Source organism: Musca domestica, unplaced genomic scaffold (genome assembly GCF_030504385.1).
Source record: "Musca domestica strain aabys unplaced genomic scaffold, Musca_domestica.polishedcontigs.V.1.1 36, whole genome shotgun sequence".
NCBI lineage: Eukaryota > Metazoa > Arthropoda > Insecta > Diptera > Muscidae > Musca > Musca domestica.
The window spans coordinates 4,468,274-4,490,024 of record NW_026712318.1 but is presented as its reverse complement, the minus strand read 5'-3'; the positions used below and the strand labels follow the sequence as shown (position 1 = coordinate 4,490,024).

Below are 21,751 nucleotides of genomic sequence, written 5' to 3'. Positions count from 1 at the left end.
TTTCTTCATGTATGGAATATCCTCTATAACTCTCGTAGCCCTGGAAGAGTTCCCCAATCACTTATGAAATACCTTTATTCGGTATTTTAGAGGTGAAAGTCTTTCCATCCCTATGACCATTTTTGGTACATTTTTTTTTTTACAAAATGCCTATGCGTTTTTTATAATTTATAAAATTTTTTCCTTAACGTTACCAATCGATTCCCTTATTTTTTCAATATTTAGAAATTCAAGACCATATTTGTAAAATGTGCAATTTTGTATTACCGCATTTTTCATTAGAAATTCTTGCGGTAACTCAAGTTTAACAAAAAAAGACTCGGTTGCTGGGCATACATAATGCCTCTGCCTCCTCCTCCTCCCACACATGTAAATATCCCATAGATGTGTTGTAATATTTGAGTCACATGAAAAACGATGCAACAACAACAATAGCTTACAAATCTATTAAGATTCACAAGAAAGCTCCATAAAATTGATTGAAATGTGCATTGCAAACGTTTGTGGCCGATGTCATCAGAGTAGACTACTGCTGCTGCCACTGCTACTGAATATTGAATTAAAATCCAAATCAAAAATAACAACAACAAAAAATCGAAACCAAACCCTGAAAAGTTTGGAATTCACATTAAACTGAAATTCAAGTGTAAACGAACAATAGCAACAACAACAACAAAGCGAACCACAACAACATTATCGTCGTCGTCATCATCATCAATATTCAAGCCAGCCAGCCAGCCACAACGACTTTGACTATCTATCTAGCCGTCGTCACAGAGCATTTCATACGCATTTCCATTGCGAATTCACAGCGCGCTGCTGCACTTCATTTACACGCACGACGAAGGCGACGACGACAAAGCTTGGCAATTTAAGCAACAACCAAAAAAAAAAAAAAAAAACAACAACAACAATACGACAGGTGCCGTCGATTATGTGTAAGGTGTAAGTTGGGAATGGTGATGATGCCTCAGCATTATTTTCACCTATCGTGGGTGAGTGATAGATATCTGGACAGACAGACCGACATACCGACACACACACACACACACGCTTGGAGCCACACCATATCAAACACTTGATGTTTACAAGAAATTTCTATTTTTGGTTAATTTTTTTTTTTTGCTGATGTTGTTATTGTTTGTTGTTAGGCCAAGAGCGCAATAATTTTGTACGCAAAACGAAAACATTATTTGATAAACAAATCGGTTTCGTTTTTGTTATTCATTTCGTTTGTCTGTCTTCTATTTTGTTTTGGTAATGTTTTTCTACTTGATTTGATTATCGAAGAGTGAAAGTTGACGTAACATTTGACATTACAGCAACGAATTACAGTAACAGTGATGGTGTTGTTGTTGTTGTTGCTGTAAAAGTTATTTTAAGATTTTCTGTTAATACAACCTCACCTCACCTCTATATGCCAACGATGGACTGAAGACCTTTCGTTTATAGAAGAATTCTGAAAGCAGTTCAGCTCTATAACCCAGTAAGGAAAAGTCAAAAGTCCGGCGGGGCCGACCATATGATACCCCACAACACTATGCATATTAAGGAGAGCTTCCGTAACAAAAGAATTTAAAGCAGTTATAGCAGTTATGCTATGGAGTGCGTGATATCATTTGGAGAAGGATTATATTAAAAAAAAATACAGGGTGAGATAAAAAAACTGCAACAAGGTCAAACGCCATAATTTCTACATTTTTATACCCTACACAACAAGGTGGTCAGGTGGTATTATGTCTTTGTGCATTTGTTTGTAACAGGCAAAAGAAAACGAGATAGACCCATAGTTCCTTTTGATGATCTGCATAGAATCACATTCTGAGTCGATTTATACATGTCTGTCCGTCCGTCTGTCCATGTATTTTTTGTAAATAAATTAAAGTTCGCATTTATTGCCCTATCGAGGTGAAATTTTGCACAAATCATTTTTTTGACCCAAGGACGAACCCTATTGAAATTGGAGATAATCGGTAACAATTTAGATATAGCTCCCATATATATCTTCGTCCGATTTGCCTTTTATTGTGCACCAAACGTGTAATATCAGTCCGAATAGTATGGAATTTTGCACATACACCCAAATTAGGCCTGAAAATAAGTATGCCAAATTTGATCGAAATCGGTTCAGATATAGCTATAGCTCCCATATATATTGTTCATCCGATTTGTTATGTTTGTCCTCCGCAGCCGTAATAAGCACTCTGTAACAACAATATTTGGGGAAATATATCAAATACAGCTCAGAAATACCTTTGCTAAATTTTATCGAGATCGGTTCAGATTTGGATATAGCTCCCATATATAACTTCGTCCGATTTACCTTTTATTGTGCACTAAACGTCTAATAGTTGCCCAAATGGGATGGAATTTGGCACATACGACCGAATTGAGTCTAGAAGCTAGTATGTCAAATTTGGTGAAGATCGGTTCAGATATAGCTATAGCTCCCATTGATACTATTCATCCGATTTGTCATATTTGTTACCCACAGCCATATTATGCACTACGTAATAACGATATTCAGGGAAATATATTAAATACAGCTCAGAAACATTTTTGCCAAATTTTATCGAGATCTGTTCAGATTTGGATATAGCTTCCATATATATCTTTATCTGATTTCAAATTAATTTTTTAGTACGTGTTTTTAACACCACGTTCAAATTTCAATCCTAACAGTGGCGCTTATGCCAAATTATAATAGCACTTCCAAATTTCAAACCTACACATCAACAGTGACCCTAATCCCAAATTTCAGATTTCACCCAGAACCAAATTTAGCATCTTTTAGTACTTTTCGTTAACTTATAGTACGTATTTCAACCCAACTCATCAACTTCACTCCAATACCAACATTTCTAGTATCCAACTCCATTAGTTTACCCAAAACCAAAATCAACTAAATTTTAGTACCATTTAGTTCCAGTTCTTACACTTAGCACACATTTTCAAAACCTTTTGGCTTCTTTTTAGTACATATTTTCAAAACTACGTACAAATCTCAATTCTACACACTAACAGTGAGCCTAATACCACATTTCAGATCCCTACATCCAATGCCAAGTTTAGTACCATTTAGTACCCCAATACTAGCATTTACAATTTTGCAGCTCCATCCGTTCACCAAAAACAGAATTGTACCAAGTTTGGTAGAACTTTGGACAATTCTTACACTTGGTACTCATTTCCAAAACCTAAATGAGCAAACAAATCCCTTTTAAATGAACTTCCATACCCATGTATGACTCCAGTGAATTTGCCACAGAATAATTTCAAATTCACAGCCGTTTGCCATATTTGTTTTGAATAAATTTTGAAGTGCATCTTCCACATGGCGGACACGACATTTCCCATCTGTTTCCCCATTTGGCTGGACAAAGAGTCCACATTTAAAGAGGACTATTGTGTTAGGTTTTTACCAAAATTGGTAAACTGCATTTTTTTCGTTCATTTATTTGCTAACATGGTTTTTTCCAATAACCAATCACTAGTTGACTAAGTCTCTGTTAAGCCATCTGTCTGTCTGTCGCTCCGCCCACCCCCTTCGCCTGCTGCGCATAATAATGACGATTTGTCAATTTGCATTAAATCGAAACAAAACGAAAAGTGAAGTGTCGATCGCTCGGTCTGTATGTCAATCATATGCAAGCAAGCTGCATACGACAGCCGACCGTATGGCCGTATCTTATCTTGCGACACTGTTGACAATTTATTTATGTACAGCGGGAGTAGATGAAGGATAGTTAAGTCCCAAATGAATTTTAATTCCCAACAAATTGATAATTATGTTGTTGTTGTTTTTTTGTTTCATTGCCAATTTGCTGTGTGACATAAAAAATAGCGTATTTTTATCGAAGTGATGTGTCAAATATTTTGGTAATAATACTTTAAACCTCTGAACATTTGTTGCGGTTGCAACAGATAAAAAGAGGACTTAATGCAGGATTTTTTTTAGAATTAATAACTACATATTTTAGAAAAAAATGGAGGAGGCCGTAAGTGAATGGGATTGGAATATTACAAAAATAATTATATAATTTATAGAAATGTGGATATACAGGGTGAGATAAAAAAAAAACTGCAGCCAACTTAAGACTGCTGTCATTTCTAAGCCACTCGTCCGACAGCTGTTAAAATTATTCCAGTGACAGCTCATAATATTGTTTACAAGCGTACAAATGCATTTTGGTGTGAATTTTATAGAAAAAAAGTTATTCCTTATCTAATTCAAGCGTGATAGTGCGATTTCTTTATATTTGGCTGGAAAACCACAAGTGGCTATCGTTAGAGCATCCGAGCATTTAAATGTGAATAAATCTTTTGTGTCTCGTACCGCCGCTCGTTACAGTGATACTGGTAGCGTAGCCCGACGTTAAGGAAGTGGACGGAAGCAAACAGCAACATCAGCAGAAATGGTTCGAAAAGTAAAGAAACGACTTGGTCGAAACCAGCATCGCAGTGGCCGAAAATGGCTCGTGAGCTGAACATATCGCAATATTCGATTCGGCAAATATTAAAAAAATAGCTCGGTGTAAAGCCATTGAAATTCCAAAAAGTGCAAGAATTTACACCGCAGCGGAAAGAAAATAGACTCAAAAGAGCTAAAGAGTTGCTTCGCTTGGGCGAAAGTGGTGAACTGCCGAATTTGGTTTTCTCCGTCTCCGACGAGAAAACATTCGTTATCCAGCAGTTTGTAAACAAATAAAATGATCGTGTTTACTTGCCAAAGAGGTCAGCTGAAAATGTGCATCTTCGGTTGGCCACCAGAACTCAAACGCCGGCTATGGTGATGGTGTGTGATGATGATGACCATAACAACCGATGGTAGCACTTCGGTCGTATTAATCGACCGGGGCATCAAAATAAATGTCGAATATTATCGCGAAAATATTCTGGAGGGTGTATTAAAGCCTTGGGCACGCAAACATTTTGGCCGCAGAACTTGGACTTCCCATTCCAACGCACAATGGCTACCAAAATCTCCGGATACCAATCCGTTGGACTATTGTGTCTTTTGGAAGCAAGGTTGGCACTAAAAAATACCAAAGTGTCGATCACCTCAAGCAAGCGCTTCGCCGGGAATGTACTAAAATACCGCAGAGCAACATTCGGGCAGCGTGTGACGGTTTCATTGGCCATTTGAAGGCCATAATTCGTGCCAAAGGTGACCAATTCGAACAAATCTAAACTTATTCTAATATTTGATGCTATTTCCGACATTTTTTGCTTTCATTCAATAAAATTAAAAAAAAAAAAAATATGGCGTTTGACTTTGTTGCAGTTTTTTTATCTCACTCTGTAAAGACCCAATTACCTTCTATCCTATACCTATGTATATAAGAGAGTAGTGAAATAATTGACTGACTAAGAATCTACACCCATACTAGACAGCTAAAGCTAGAATCTTGAAATTTTGTAAGAGGGTCATCACGAGTCGGTAGGGCTGCGTTTTTGCAAATTCGTACTAAAAGGGTACGAAATGTAGTAAAATGTACTAAGTATGGAATATTTTGTATTGGTCAAAGGGAGAGAGCTGGAATTCCGAATTTTGGAATAAGATTCACTGATAGAATGCAGGATGGATGTACCAAAGGGGTTTGGAAATTCTAACTTTAAGGTTAGAAAAAGTTCGAACATGGTACTAATATTCTAAAATGGCTCTAAACTTCTGAAATGGTACCCTTTTGTATTATGTTTACGGATAGAGCTAAAAACCTGAATTTTGGTATGAGAATCAAGGCGAGAAAGTACATATGATATATCAAGATGGTTTTGGAAATTTGTACTAATTGTGCCAACTGTACTAAATGGTACTAAATTTGGAACTGTTTGGTTTAGGATGAAAATATGAAGCTGTAGTTTTGATATTTTGTTTTCGGATCCCTGTTAGTGGTAGGTTTGTGGTGAAGAGGTGGTTTTGGAATTGTGTACTACAAGTGCACGAAGAGTGCTAAATAGTGCTACATTTGGTATAAATTCGTATTGGGTAAACGCATAGTGCTTAAAAATTTGAAGTTTGGTCTTAGGGTTGTAGCTCGCGCGTAGCCTGGTCATATAGAGGTGGTATCAGAAATTGTTCGAAAAGTACAGAATGGTACTATATTTGTTATTGGGTAAAGGGATAGAGATAAAATTCTGAAATTTGATATTTGATATTTAGGTTACTGATGTCATCGACATATGAGAATTGAATGGTGGTTTGGATATGCGTCCTATATTTGTACGAAAAGTACTAAATGGTCCAAAATTTGACAATCGACGAAGGGATAGGGCGGGAATCCTCAAATTTGATATTGAAGTATCTGTTGGTATCTGAAATCGAGATATGAAGGTTATTTTGCAAATGTGTACTGTTGTGTGTGTTCGAAGCGTACTAAATAGGAAACAGTTTGGTTTAGGTTGAACGCGGATGAAGCTGGATTTTTTAAAGTTTGTATTTGGATTCGTATTGATGCTAGGTTTGTGATATAGAAGTGGTTTTAGCAATGTGTACTACATGTGCACGAATTAATTAATTAACAGGTTTAATATGGTATTTGGATTTAAGATTTGGCTGTGGTTGCGGATATTTGCACTATAATTGTTCGAAAAGTATAAAGTGGTACTAAATTGTGTATTAGGTGAGGGAATAGAGCTGCAATCCCGAAATTTGATATTGAGGTCTCTGCTGGTTATTTGATGTTGAAATATGAAGATATATTTTTGAAATATGTATGTACTATAATTGTTCGAAATGTACTAAATGCTACTATATTGGGTATTGAGTAAAGCAATTGAGCTGAATTTCTGAAATTTGATATTGGCCTTCTATTCCATGTAGAGGAAGAGCAAATGGTCCTCTATTTTCAGTTTAACACCAAATAATCTTCTCTTCTTTAGAGATGATAAAATTCTACTTAGAAGGCCGAACCGTCTTCTATTTTATATAAAATACCAAATTGCCTTCAATTCGACACAGATGACCCTGTTATCTTCTATTTCATATAGAGAACGGCCAAATGGTCCTATATTTTCTATAGAAGACAAAATGGTCTTCTATTCTAAGTAGAAGACCAAATGATCGTCTATTCTGAATAGGAGGCCAAATGATCGTCTATTGGACCATTGGGCCTTCTATTTCATGTAGAAAACCAAATACTCCATATGGAAGACCAAATAGTCTTTTATTTCATGTAGAAAACTAAATGGTGTTTTTTAGAAGATCGATGAGCATTTGATCTTCTATTAAAAATTGAAGACCGTTTAGTGTTCTATTAGAGACCAATTGATCTTCTATAGTAAATCATCTGATCTTCTATGGAAAATGGAACATCATTTTGTTTTCAATTGAAAATAGAAGACCATCTGGTCTACTACAGAAAAATGAACACTATTCGATATTCTATAGGAAAAAGAAGACCGTTTTTTCCTCCATAGTAAATAGTACGCAATTTGATCTTCTGTAGAAAATTGAAGACCATTTGTATTGGAAATGAAGACAATTTTTATTGAAAATGGAATACCATTTGATCATCAATGGGAAATAAAAGACTATTTTGTGGCCTAAAAAATATTGAAAGCTGTTTTGTCTTCTATAGAAAATTAAAGGTCGTTTTGTGTTTTTATTGAATTTTGAAGACTATTGGGTCTTCTACATAAAATGGAAGACCATTTGGTAGGAAATTGATGACCAATAATTTTTCTTTAGATAGTGGAAGACCATTTTGGCTTTCTATAGAACGCCATTTGGTCTCTCTTCTATAATAAGTAGAAGACCGTTTGGCGTTCTATATAAAATAGGACAACATTTGGTCTTTTATTGAAAATGGAAGACCCTTTAGGCTTTCTATAGAATATGGAAAACTATTAGGATTTTTTTTATGGAAAAAAAGGAAGATCTTTTAGTCTTCCACATGGAGTTAGAGACCATTTGGACTTCTATAGAAAATGTACCATAAATATATTTCTCTTTACTGTGGCTCTTTTCCGCATTTTTATCATTATTTTCACACTTGAATAGTTTCCCAACAAAATCCCTCGACTCTGTTGCAACCTATTCACTTGTCGTTGGCAAAACGAATTACGATTGCAATTAAGGTACACCAAACCGAATTACATAATTGAGGTTAATTTCTTGGCTGGCTGAAGAAATCATAACGGTTTTTTTTTTACAGCCATGCGACAATGCGGACACAACGAAGATGATGTTCATCATACCAAGTGGTCTGGCTGGCTGTCTTGCTGGCCATTCAAGAAACGATAATTGCATTGGTTGTCTGTCTGTTTTGGAAATAAGTAGAGGGCGTTGGCGTTTAAATGCTAAATTTTACCAACTCGGCATACTAATGCGACAAAATGCCGTTTGGAATTGCTCACCGAATACAAGATTACACGGTCAGATTTAATGGCAATTTGAATGTGACCAAATATTGGTAACCCAATTTGTATAGACAAGATCGCAACACAGAGAGGACAAGGCTAGATTTGATACCTTTAAAAAAAAAGAAAAAAATATAATTTTTTTAAATAAATAAATTATAAATTAAAAACATATGTATAAATATTAAAAAAATATGATTTTTTTTTAAATATAAATTTATAAAATGTATAAATTAAAAAAAATGTATACATTTATTTGTATTTATTTATAAATTTAAAAAAAAATTATAAATTAAAAAATATATTTATAAATATTTAAAAGAATATGAATTTAAAAAAATAAATTATATTTTTTTTCAACGATAGTTTTGATACCTATTTAAAAAAACATATATAATTTTTTAAATTCATAAATTTATTTAAAAAATTATATATATTTAAAAAATCATATTTTTGTAATTTAAAAAAAAAAAAAACATACTTTTTAATTTTTTTTTTAATTTATAATTTTTAAATTCATAAATTTATTTAAAAAATTATAAATTAAAAGAAAATATTAAAAAAATATGATTTTTTTAAATTACAAAAATATGATTTTTTTTAAATTACAAAAATATGATTTTTTTAAATTACAAAAATATGATTTTTTTAAATTACAAAAATATGATTTTTTTAAATTACAAAAATATGATTTTTTTAAATTACAAAAATATGATTTTTAAATATATATATAATTTATTTAATAAATTTATGAATTTAAAAAATTATATAATATATATATACATTTTTTTAAATAAATATCAAAACTATCGTTGTAAAAAAATTATAATTTTTTTTTTAAAAAATTCATAATTTTTTTTTAAATATTTATAAATTATTTTTAATTTATAATTTTTTTTAATTTATAAATAAATACAAATAAATGTATACATTTTTTTAAATTTATACATTTTATAAATTTATATTTAAAAAAAATCATATTTTTTAATATTTACACATATTTTTTTAATTTATAATTTATTTTTTAAATTTATAAATTTATTTAAAAAAATTATATTTTTTTCTTTTTTAAATAGGTATCAAAACTAGCCTTGTCCTCTCTGTACTGTCGATTATAAATTCATAAATTTATTTAAAAAATTATAAATTAAAAAAAAAAAAAAAAATATGATTTTTTTAAATTACAAATTATAAAATTTATAAATTTAAAAAAAAATGTATAAATTTATTTGTATTTATTTGTACATTTAAAAAAAATATATAAATTAAAAAATATTTATAGATATTTTAAAAAAAAATTATGAATGTTTAAAAAAAATTATAAAATTTATAAATTAAAAAAAATATATACATTAGTTTGTATTTTTTTTCTTCAGCACAAAGTTCAAAATTCAGTGTAATTAAGTTCCCAACCAATTGAAATTGTGATAACATATGTAAATAATTTTTTCTCATATTTTTTCCCTTTCATTAATCAATAATCCCCAAAACCGAAACAATTTCAAAACATAAAACAACATCAAAAAAATAATTGAGAAACATTTAATCGGTGGTCATAACAATTGTCCCACATCCGAAAAATCGGATAGTCATTGAAAATGAAAACAAAAGTGTAGCAAATGAAGAAAGTGAGGGTGTGTGTGTGAGTGTTTCTTTCTTCTCCCCCATCTCCATGACAAATTGTATTCTTGAGCTGTTGCGGTGTTGGCGGTGACGGTGGCGGCGGCGGCATCAATTGTGTGACAAACCAGAAGAAAAAAACGACAAATTGTCGTCGATACCCGCATTTATACGGGCGTTTCTGCCGCCGGTCGTTTCATTGGTGTTAATGGTGGCGCTTTTATTCCGCTCACTTCTGTCCAAACGTCTGGCCCACTGGCTGACGGTCTGACGACCACTTCTTACATTTGTGTATTTTTTTTTATTGATGACAAAGTTTTTTATTCATTCTTTGTTTTGTTTTCTGGGGTTTTTTTCTCTTATGTCATGGCGTGGTGTCCTCACCCTCCCCTTACCCCTTTTAATAGTTTTTTTTTTTTTTTTTTTTTTGATTTAAACACTACATTTGGTGTTGATTGACACATTAACGCCAACACTTTAGCTTTCTTACAAGATTAAAGTACAATAAAATTGTGTTTTTTTATTTCTTTATGTCTTTCTTCGTTTTTTGCTTTCTTCCTTTGTTTTTTTTTTTTGTTTATTTTTATGAGATGTGTGTTTTCTCTGAATCTCTATTTTTGTTTCATCCAAGAAGTAGGCAATTGTGTCAACAAAAGAAAAGAAAATTTCTTCAAACATAATGTGTTTTTTCTTTGCGATTGCTTTCCTAATCGATCATTTGGTCTTCGATAGGAAATAGAAGGGCTTTTGGTCTTCTATAGGGAATAGGAGACCATACGGTCTTCTATAGTAAATAGAAGACCATTTGGTCTTCTGTAGGAAGTGGGAGAAAATTTGGTCTTCTATAGGAAATATAAAAATAATAAATAGAAGACCATTTGGTCTGCTATAGGAATCAGAGGACCATTTGGTCTTATAGAAAAATAGAAGCCCATTTTATCTTCTATAGAACATAAAATACCATTTTGTCTTCTATAGACAATAGGAGACTGTTTGATCTTTTATAGAAAATAGAAGACCGTTTGTCTTCTATTGGAAATAGTAGACCATTTGGTCTCCTACAGAAAAAATAAGACCATTTGGTCTTCTACAGAAATTGGAAGACCATTTGGTCTTCTATAGAAAATAGAGGACCATTTTGTCTTATATAGAAAACAGACCACCATTTGATATTCTGTAGAAAATAGAACACCATTGGGTCTTCTACAGGAAATTGAAACCATTTGGTCTTCTATAGAAAATAGAGGACCATTTCTATTGGAAATAGAAGACTATTTGGAAATAGAAGACTATTTGGTTTTCTATAGGAAATAGAGGGAAATTTGGTCTTCTATAGAAAATAAGAGACCCATTTGGTTTTCTATAAAAAATATAAGAAGATTTGGTCTTCTATAAGAAATTGAAGACCATTAGGTCTTCTATCGGAAATTGAAGACCATTTGGTATTCTATAAAAAAAGAAGACAAGTAGGTCTTCTATAGAAAATAAAAGACCATTTCGTCTTCTATAGAAAATAGAAGACCACTTGATCCTCTATAGAAAATTGAAGACCATTTGGTCTTCAATAGAAAATAGAGGACCATTTGGTCTTCTATAGAAAATAGAAGATCATTTGGTCTTCTATAAAAAAAGAAGACAAATAGGTCTTCTATAGAAAATAAAAGACCATTTCGTCTTTTATAGAAAATAGAAGACCACTTGGTCCTCTATAGAAAATAGAAGTCCATTTGGTCTTCTATAGACAATACAGGGTAAGATGAAAAAACTGCAACCAACTTCAGACTGCTGTCATTTCTAAGCTACTCATCCGACAGCTGTTTAAAATCATTCCAGTGACAGCCAGCGTAGCCCGACGTCAAGGAAGTGGACGGAAGAAAACAGCAACATCAGCAGAAATGGTTCGAAACCCGCGTCGCAGTGGCCGAAAAATAGCTCGGGAGTAAAAAATATCGCAATATTCCATTCGGAAAATATTGAAAAATCAGCTCCGGGTGAAGCCATTAAAATTCCAAAAAGTGCAAGAATTTACACCGCAACAGAAAGAAAATAGACCCGAAAGAGCTTAAGAGCTGCGAAATTTGGTTTTCCGTTGTCCAGCAGTTTGTAAACAAACAAAATGATCGTGTTTACTTGCCAAAGAGGTCAGCTGAAAATGTGAACCTTCAGTATGCCACCAGAACTCAAGCGCCGGGCATGGTGATGGTGTGGGCCGTCATAACAGCCAATGGTCGCTGTCCGCTCTATCAATGGACCGTGGCATCAGAATAAATGGCGAATATTATCACAAAAATATTCTGAAGGGTGTATTAAAGCCTTGGGCACGTAAACATTTTGGCCGCAGACCTTGGACATTCCAACAGTACTCCAGGCACCATCGCACTCAGCATGCGCCATCCAAGAATGGTTACAAAATGAGATTCCTTCCCTATATTTCCAGCGCACAATGGCCACCAAAATCTCCGGATACCAGTCTGTTGGACTATTGTGTCTGGAGCATTTTGGAAAGCAAGGAGGGTACTAAAAAATAACAAAGTGTCGATCACCTCAAGCAAGCGCTTCGCCGGGAATGGGCCAAAATACCGCAGAGCAACATTGGGGCAGCGTGTGACGGTTTCATTGGCCGTTTGAAGGCCATAATTCGTGCCAAAGGTGACCAATTCGAACAAATCTAAACTTATTATAAAATTTGATGCTATCCGACAATTTTAGCTTTCATTCAATTAAATTACAAAAAAAAAAAAAAAAAAATAAATAATAATAAAAATTATGGCGTTTGACTTTGTTGCAGTTTTTTGTTGTCTTACCCCGTAGTAGACAATTTGGAAAACTAAACTTGAAAATCTGATATAAACGTTCGCAATCTGCAGAGAAACTCATCAAAAGTGTTTTTTATTTGTGTTTTCTCTCTCCCATTTCTCTGAAAGACCTTGAACAATTATCGATCAAGTGCCTCTGGATTTAGAGCAAATTAAATTGTTTTAATTAAAAAAGAAAAATTCTTTCATTTCATTTCACTTCTTGTGTTTATAGAAATTGCAAATTTCACAGAGAAAATTTCCAAAGTTATAAATAATATAAATCACAGCAGCCAAACACAAACATACAACCGCCCACCCTATCATTCGATTGAAGAATGATTGGCTGGCCGACCATCACAAGTGTTTTCCTCTCATGAAAAAAAAAACATTTCAAATTTATTTTTCCCAAACAGCGCATTTCAAAAAATTTTACGTCAATATCTGCGAATTGCTTTTTCTATTTCCATCTTTCGTGTTTTTTCGCAATCTTCCTCTTCTATCTTAAAATGTGTTCATTTGAAATCAAGAAGTGTGTTTCTTTTCAAATTTAGCAACAGATAGACAGACTACCTGCCAGCCGGCCATTGGAGCTGATGATGATCAATTAATGTTATAAATTTATGGAAAAATTAAAAAATAAATGGAAATCAAATGAGTCATTTAACAAAAAGTTGGCTGCAGAGATTTCAAATCTGGAATCGGAAGAGAAAATATTTGGTATATAGGGTGTTGGAACTTAGTTTTTTTACTAATCAAAAATATCGTTGCCAAATAATGTTAAACCATTCCGCTATCAATAATTAGATCAAAGTCCCAAGTCAAGATTTAAATCTCATTACCAAATAATGGGTTAATTAGTACATTTTGCCACCAGTAACTACTTACGAACCAGACTATTTACCCCTTATTATACCCTTAGCCATATGGCTACAGTGGGTATATATCATTTAATACGGCCAAAATGTATCTAATCGAAATAAAGGTTTTAGACCCAACGTCTTTTTGGACCAAATTCGTTTCAGGACATTTGGAGTCCATTTAGCTATGTCCGTCCGTCTGTCTGTCTGTCCGATGCGGACCATAACTCTCGACGGGAGTATCCGATTTGATTCAAACTTTGTAAATCGTAATATTATTATCAAAGTTAGATCGAGTTAGGAGATGGGAAATATCGTTCCATTCCTTCTGGTACCTCCCCCACAAAAGGTCCAAATTCTCATTAAAAAAAAAATACTGAACCAGAGGGAATTATCCGATTTTGCCCCAACTTTGCAAATCTTAATATTTGCATCAGTGCTAGGTCAGATGCGAAAATGGACAATATCGGCCCACTCTATCAAGTACCTCCCACGCAAGGGGTCAAAATTTTGAATAATTACAACCATTATAAAATGTGATATAAGAATCTTATTGTCTTCAAATTATACACATCCCAATATTTTTTATTAAACGACGGTCTGGTGTTAAAATGGAATATAACGCTCCACTCCTTCTGGTCAAATTTTTCAAAAAATATATTTTGTGCACAGAAAGAGAAACGATAATCCTATTTTGCTCCAACTTTTCAAATCCTTATATTTGCATCAGTGCTAGGTCAGGTGCGAAAATGGAGAATATCGGTCCACTTCATCAAGTACCTCCCCCATACGGGATCAAAATTTTTAATAATTACAACTCTTATAAAATGTGTTGTAAGGGCCCGATTGTCTTCAAATTTCACACATCCCAATATTATTATTATCACAAGGTCTGGTGAGAAGATGGAATATATCAGTCCACTCCTTCTGGTACCTCCCTCACAAAAGGTCAACATTTTGTATATCCGTGAAGCTCATAAATTGCGAAATTAACATCCGATTCCATTCAGACTTGGCACATCGCAATATTTCTATCAATACAAGATCTGCTATAAAGATGGCAGAGATCGGACCATTCCTTCTGGTACCTCCCCCACAATAGGATCAACATTTTGAATATCCCTGAATTTTGAATATCCATAAAGAGCGAAATTGATATCCGATTCCATTCAGACTTGGCACATCGCAATATTTCCATCAACACAAGACCTGTTTCTAAAGATGGTAGAGATCGGACCATACCTTCTGGTACCTCCCCCAAAAAGGGTCAAAGTTTTGAATATCCCTGAAGCTCATAAAGAGCGAAATTAACATCCGACTTCATTCAGACTTAGAACATCGCAATATTTCCATCAACACAAGATCTGTTATAACGATGGTAGAGATCGGACCTTTCCTTTTGGTACCTCCCCCACAAAGGGTCAAAATTTTGAAAATCCCTGAAGCTCATAAAGAGCGAAATTGATATCCGATTCCATTCAGACTTGGCACATCGCAATATTTCGATCAACACAAGACCGGTTATAAAGATGGTAAAGATCGAACCATTCCTTCTGGTATCTCCCCCACAAAGGGTCAACATTTTGAATATCCCTGAAGCCCATAAAGAGCGAAATTGATATCCGATTCCATTCAGACTTGGCACATCTCAATATTTCTATCAGTACAAGATCTGTTATAACGATGGCAGAGATCGGACCATTCCTTTTGGTACCTCCCCCACAAAGGGTCAACATTTTGAATATCCATGAAGCTCATAAAACGCGAAATTGATATCTGATTCCATTCAGACTTGGCACATCGCAATATTTCCATCAACACAAGACCTGTTATAAAGATGGTACAGATCGGACCATTCCTTCTGGTACCTCCCCCACAATGGGTCAAAGTTTTGAATAACGAATAACGACTATAAAATCCGAAATAGACATCCGGTTCTCTTCATATTTCACACATCCCATTATTTATACTAACACAAGATCTGCTGCGAAGATGGGATATATCCGTACACTCCTTCTGGCACCTCCCTCACAAAGGGTCAACATTTTGAATATCCATGAAGCTCATAAAATGCGAAATTAACATCCGATTCCATTCAGACTTGGCACAACTCAATATTTCTATTAACGCAAGATCTGTTATAAAGATGGTAGAGATCGGGTCATTTCTTCTGGTACCTCCCCCAAAACGATTATAAAATCCGAAATAAGCATCGGGTTCTCATCATATTTCACACATCCCATTATTTCTACTAAAACAAGCTCTGCTGTGAAGATGGGATATATCGGTCCACTCCTTCTGGTACCTCCCCCACAAAGGGTCAAAATTTTGAATATCCCTGAAGCTCATACAGAGCGAAATTAAAATCTGATTCCATTCTCAGTATTTCCATCAACACAAAAATGGTAGAGATGGGACCATTTCTTCTGGCACCTATCCCACAAAGTGTCAAAGTTTTGAATAACCAAACCGATCGTAAAATCCGAAATTTCTTCTGGTACCTCACCCACATAGGATTCAAGATTTTAAAAAACAAAACGCCGAAAGAAAGCGAAATAAGCATCCAACACTCTTCAAATTGATTACGAGATCTGTTGTGAAGATCATATATATCTACAAACCCCTTCTGGTACCTCACACACAAAGGGTCACAATTTTTAATACTTTCATCTGCCATAACTTGCAAAACAAATCGGCGATTCTTTACAGCTTGCTACATCTAAATATTTCTCTGAACCCGAAACCTGCGATGAATATGGAATTTATGATTTCGCATGAAATTGGATACAAATGTTCGATTATCTTGTTATTTTGCCCACACCAATATTTTTATCTGAATTAGATGAAGTATAAAAATGGAATACTTCGGCGGACTATTTTTGGTACCTCGCGCACTTTTTAACATTTTCTAAAAATTATCACATATCTCAAATAAAGTGAAGGATGTAACGAATATAGTCGAAAACAGGCACGTCGAAATATTTATATCATATTTATGTAGGCCTGATACGAAATGGACAATATTGGCACATTCCTTCGGAACCTATTCCATAGAGGTCCAACAATTTGAATAATCATAATGCAAGTCAAAATATATTTAAAAATTCGAACATTGGCTGAGGGTATACATCAGTCGACTGATACTTTTTAACTTGTTATAAAACTACTTTTAGTTTTTATTGGATTTTTTTTCCATCCCAGAAAGGTATATCTCTACAATTATTAATAGGTCTCAGCCATATCTTGCATTATCGTGCGCAATTAAACGTACACCCTCAATTTACATTGAAAGTAAAATTTTATATTTTTTTCCATTTAATTATTATTTTTTGCTTATTAATCACCGCTGTCTTTTTTTTTCTTGGTTTCTTTTGTCTTCCATTTACAGGATCAGTACGACAATTTAGCCATACACACAAACAAAGGCATTGAATTCTTGGACAAATATGCAAATTTTATACGTGACCGTTTAGCGATAGAAACAGAATATGCCGCCAAATTGAGGTAAGTCATGTCTCTCAACACAATACTTTTGTGTTTTCTTATTATTATTGTTATTAATAATTAAAAAATGTCGATGAATTACATTAGTCATTCAGTAACAACAAAAGAGGAACTACAACAACAACAAAAATTACAAAATTAAAAAATATACATATATTGTTTATTCAAACGAGTGTGTTTACGGAACACGCAAACTTTTTTATGAACTCTGAATATGGATTTTTGGCAATATTGTACCTCAAAGTCCTTCATAATGAACATTTTGTTCGATCTAGACATACCCACCTATAAGTCTCTTATACAATGGGGATAACTTTTCGATTCAGAATAATCTTGCTTCATCATCAAATTTTGAAGAATGGACCACTTCCTATACATTTTCAAAATTTCAAACAATAAGAAATTTTGTAAAAAATTGAAAAACCTACATATCCTTTCAAATTTTTAACGGTGAACTCTCATAAATCGACAAAATTTTGCAGAAGTAAAAATTTCTCTAAAGAAGTAAGAACATTGTCATAGAATTTATAAATAGCTTAAAAAATAGGGCATTCTGTGTAACAGGTTGTTATACCCTCCACCATAGTATGGAGGGTATATTGAGTTTGTCTTACCGTTTGTAACATCTCGAAATATACATTTTAGACCCCACAAAGTATCTATGTTATTGATCAGCATAAAGTTCTATGTCGATTAAGCGATGTCCGTCCGTCTATCTGTCCGTTCGACTGTGGAAATCACTCTAGCTTCCGAAAGAAATGAAGTAGGTTGATAAAATTTTACTCAAATGTATATTATACCTGCTGGACTTTTGGTATTGAAAAGGGCCCTCATATTATGATACCTCCATTTTTTCGGTATTTTGGTGATTTAAGCGACATTATTCAGCGGAAATGTTTCAAAATTTGGTATTTAAAGTTCGTAACGGATACTGCATCCTATGACAGAAAATTGTCTGTGCAGGTCCACGTCTTAGTATAGCCCTTATATAACGGTACCTCCGGATATTCGGTATTTTGGTGATTTTTGCGACATAATTCACTGGAATTGTTTCAAAATTTGTATTTGAAGTTCGTAACGGATACTACAGCCTATGACAGAAAATTTTCTGTGCAGGTCCACGTCTTCATAAAGCCCCCATATAACGGTACCTCCCGATATTCGGTATTTTGGTGATTTAAGCGACATAATTCACCGGAATTGCTTCACATTTGGTATTTGAAGTTCGTAAGGAATACTGTAGCCTATGACAGGAGATTGTGTGTGCAGGTCCGCGTCTTCATATAGCCCCCATATAACGGCACCTCCCGATATTCGGTATTTTGGTGATTTAGGCGACATCATTCACTGGAATTGTTTCAAATTTGGTATTTGGTGTTCGTAATGGTTACTACAGCCTATGACAGGAGATTGTCTGTGCAGGTCCACGTCTTCATATAGCCCCCATATAACGGCACCTCCCGATATTCGGCATTTTAGTGATTTAAGCGACATTATTCACCGGAAATGTTTCAAATTTGCTATTTGAAGTTCATAATGGGTACTACAGACTATGACAGAAAATTGTCTGTGCAGATCCAAGTCTTCGTATATCCCCAATATAACGGTACCTCCTGATATTCGGTATTTTGATGATTTTAGCTACATTATCCACCAAATTTTTTTATTCAGGTTTCGCATTTGCGTATTGTAATGGTTTATGACAAACAGTGGCTATGCAGGTCCACGTTGTCCTATAGACCCTAATATAACGGTTACATTCGGTATTTTTAAGACTAACAGAATTTTTAACGGATTTTATTTTATTTTTTTTTGAAAATTGCCAAAATCTTCCTAAATGGTGGAGGGTATTCAAAAATCGGCCCGGCCGAACATACAACTTTTTTACTTGTTTTTTATATCCATATACCAGACGCTCCAATCGCTCTAATTATTTTATAAATATATGTGCATAGCAAGTCCCTGCTACTTCGTCAGCGAAAATATCACCTTAAAATTTTAGATTGGATAGACCACTAACTATTAAGATAACTATTTAGCTGAACCTGTTTCATAATATTTTATTTATATTCAAGTTTTTCCTCTATCGACCACCCCAGACACCAACTGTGAACTCGATAACAAATTTCTGAATTCCATCTCTGTTTCAACACCAAACTGCACATTGTTATAATTTTGCACTTTTCGTACGTTCATAGCTCCTTCCCTCAACCACAGACACCTTCAGTGACATCCATAACAAAATTTGGGATTCCAGCTCTATACCCTCGCCCAAAGACAAAATCCATTTTATTTAGTATTTTTCGTACAATCTCAATCCCAGATACCAACAGGAGACATCAGTATCAAATTTCGGATTCCAACTCTATCCCTTCACCCAATTCCCAATTTAGTACCTCCTTGTAACCTTCGAACAATTATGGAACACATTTCTAGAACCACTTTCATTTAATAACCACGGCCACCAATTGTGACATCTATATCAAATTTAACGACTCCAGCTCTATCCCACCCAATACCAAATTTAATACAATTTAGTACTTTTCGTACAATTATAGTACACATTTCCAAAACCACCACCATATCTCAATTCCAACAGAGACCTCAACATCAAATTTGAGTATACCAGCCCTATGCCTTTACCTAATAGCCAATTTAGTACCATTCAGTACTGTTCATATAAATATAGGACGAATTTTAAACCACCGCCAAATCTCAATTCCAGACACCCAAAAAGACGTCAATATCAAATCTGAGGATTTCAGCGCTATCCCTTCACCCAATACCAAATTGTACGAAAAATAGTACTATTTAGTACTTTTCGTACAATTGTAACACTCAGATACCATCTGTAAACTAAATAATTTCTAATTTCAGAATTTTATTTCTATGTCTTCACCCAATACCGAATATAGCACCAATCAGCGTATTTCGTACAATTATAGTACTAATTTCCGAAACAACCTCCATGTGCCAGGCCACACATGAACAGCGACCCTAGTACCAAATTTTCAATTTAGGTAAAATTGGCCTTCCATAGGAAGTGAATCGGAATGTAGGCCAGTCTAAAATTTAATGTTTTTCTTTTAAAATTTTATTTAACAAACGCCTAAAAGCAGACTTTGCCTTTTTCATAAAACACAAATTTAATTGGGAAAATTTCGAATCGGTTATCTATTACCGCTAAATTCAATCGATAAGAACATTATCAAATATTTCAAAAGCCTACATAGCCACTATGGAATATTGTTATATATTTTTTGTTCAAATTTCAAGAACTCTCAAACATATTCAAAATTGTGACTCTCTGTGAATGAGGTACCAGAAGGGGTTAGCAGATATCTATCATCTCCACAACAGATCATGTGTTAGCAAAAATTTGAAGATAGTTAGATGCTTATTTGTCTCTCTTTGAGCGTTTTGCTTTTCAAAAACTTGAACACTATGTATGGAGGAGGTTCCACGACAAATGGTACGATCTCTACCATCTTTATTACAGATCTTGTGTTGATGGAAATAGTGAAATGTACCAAGTCTGAATGGGATCGGGTGTTCATTTCGCGTTTTATGAACTTCATGGATATTCCCTATGAACCCTATGTATGGGGGAGGTACCACAACAAATGGTCCGGCCTCTACCATCTATATTCCAGATCTGGTGTTGATGGAAATAGTGAGATGTACTAAGTCTGAATGGAATCGGTTGTTTATTTCGCCCCATCTTCACATCAGATCTTGTGTTAGTAGAAATACTGGGATATGTGAAATATGAAGAGAACCGGATGCTTATTTGAAATTTTATGATAGTCTTGGTTATTCAAAATTTTGACCCCTTGCGGGGTAGGTACCAGAAGTAATGGTCCGATTTCTACAATCTTAATAACAGATCTTTTGTTGATAGAAATATTGAGAAGTTCCTTGTCTGAATGGAATCAGATATTAATTTCGCGTTTGATCCGAACTCGACTCCAAATGTCCTGAAACGAATTTGGTCCAAAGAGACCTAGGGTCTAACCGGTAAGGTACGTTTTGGTAGCATCAAATGATATTTAACATATGGCTGAGGGAATAAAAAAAGTTCATATCTCATGGAAATTAAAAGGAGGATCCGAACGGAGTATTAGCAAAAATCGAAAACGTGGCGTCTTAATGCCTCTGGTATCTCCATAAACAAATTAAAACATTTTTAATAGCCAAACATTCGACAAAGTTCGCACAAGATCCATATGTTCGTCCCCGAACCGGAAATATATTTCGAAAACCGATCAGGAATGCCTAACTGGCTAAAAATTAATGAATTTTCAATCGAAAATGTTCAAAAAATTAACAAAAAGTAGCCATTAGAAGGGTTTCGCCCTCTCCCCATCCTTTGTGCGTCCCTACTATGGGATATATTAGTACATTCCTTCGTGCGCTTCCTCTACAAACCTTTTACATTTTGAATATTAATAACTCTTAGAAAAATTGAAATTTCTGTCAGTATAGATACAGTGCATCTGGCACCTTCCCTGTAAATATAAAGCGAGGTTATATTTGTATCACGCTTATAAAGGACAATATCAGGTCATTCCTAAAAGTTCCAACAATAAAATATCTCAAAAAATATTTTTC

General features: G+C 34.2%; 1 protein-coding gene across 9 annotated transcripts in view; it reads left to right on the top strand.

Moving 5' to 3' along the window:
- The window catches only part of LOC101890398 (formin-binding protein 1-like), a 225,020-nt gene that overhangs the window by 151,503 nt on the left and 51,766 nt on the right, over positions 1 to 21,751 (top strand). For all 9 annotated transcript variants that reach the window (XM_059125969.1, XM_059125966.1, XM_059125968.1 and 6 more), the window contains exon 3: positions 17,025 to 17,140. In XM_059125969.1, the coding sequence (XP_058981952.1) occupies positions 17,025 to 17,140 (116 nt within the window). The remainder of the gene's footprint in view (positions 1 to 17,024; positions 17,141 to 21,751) is intronic.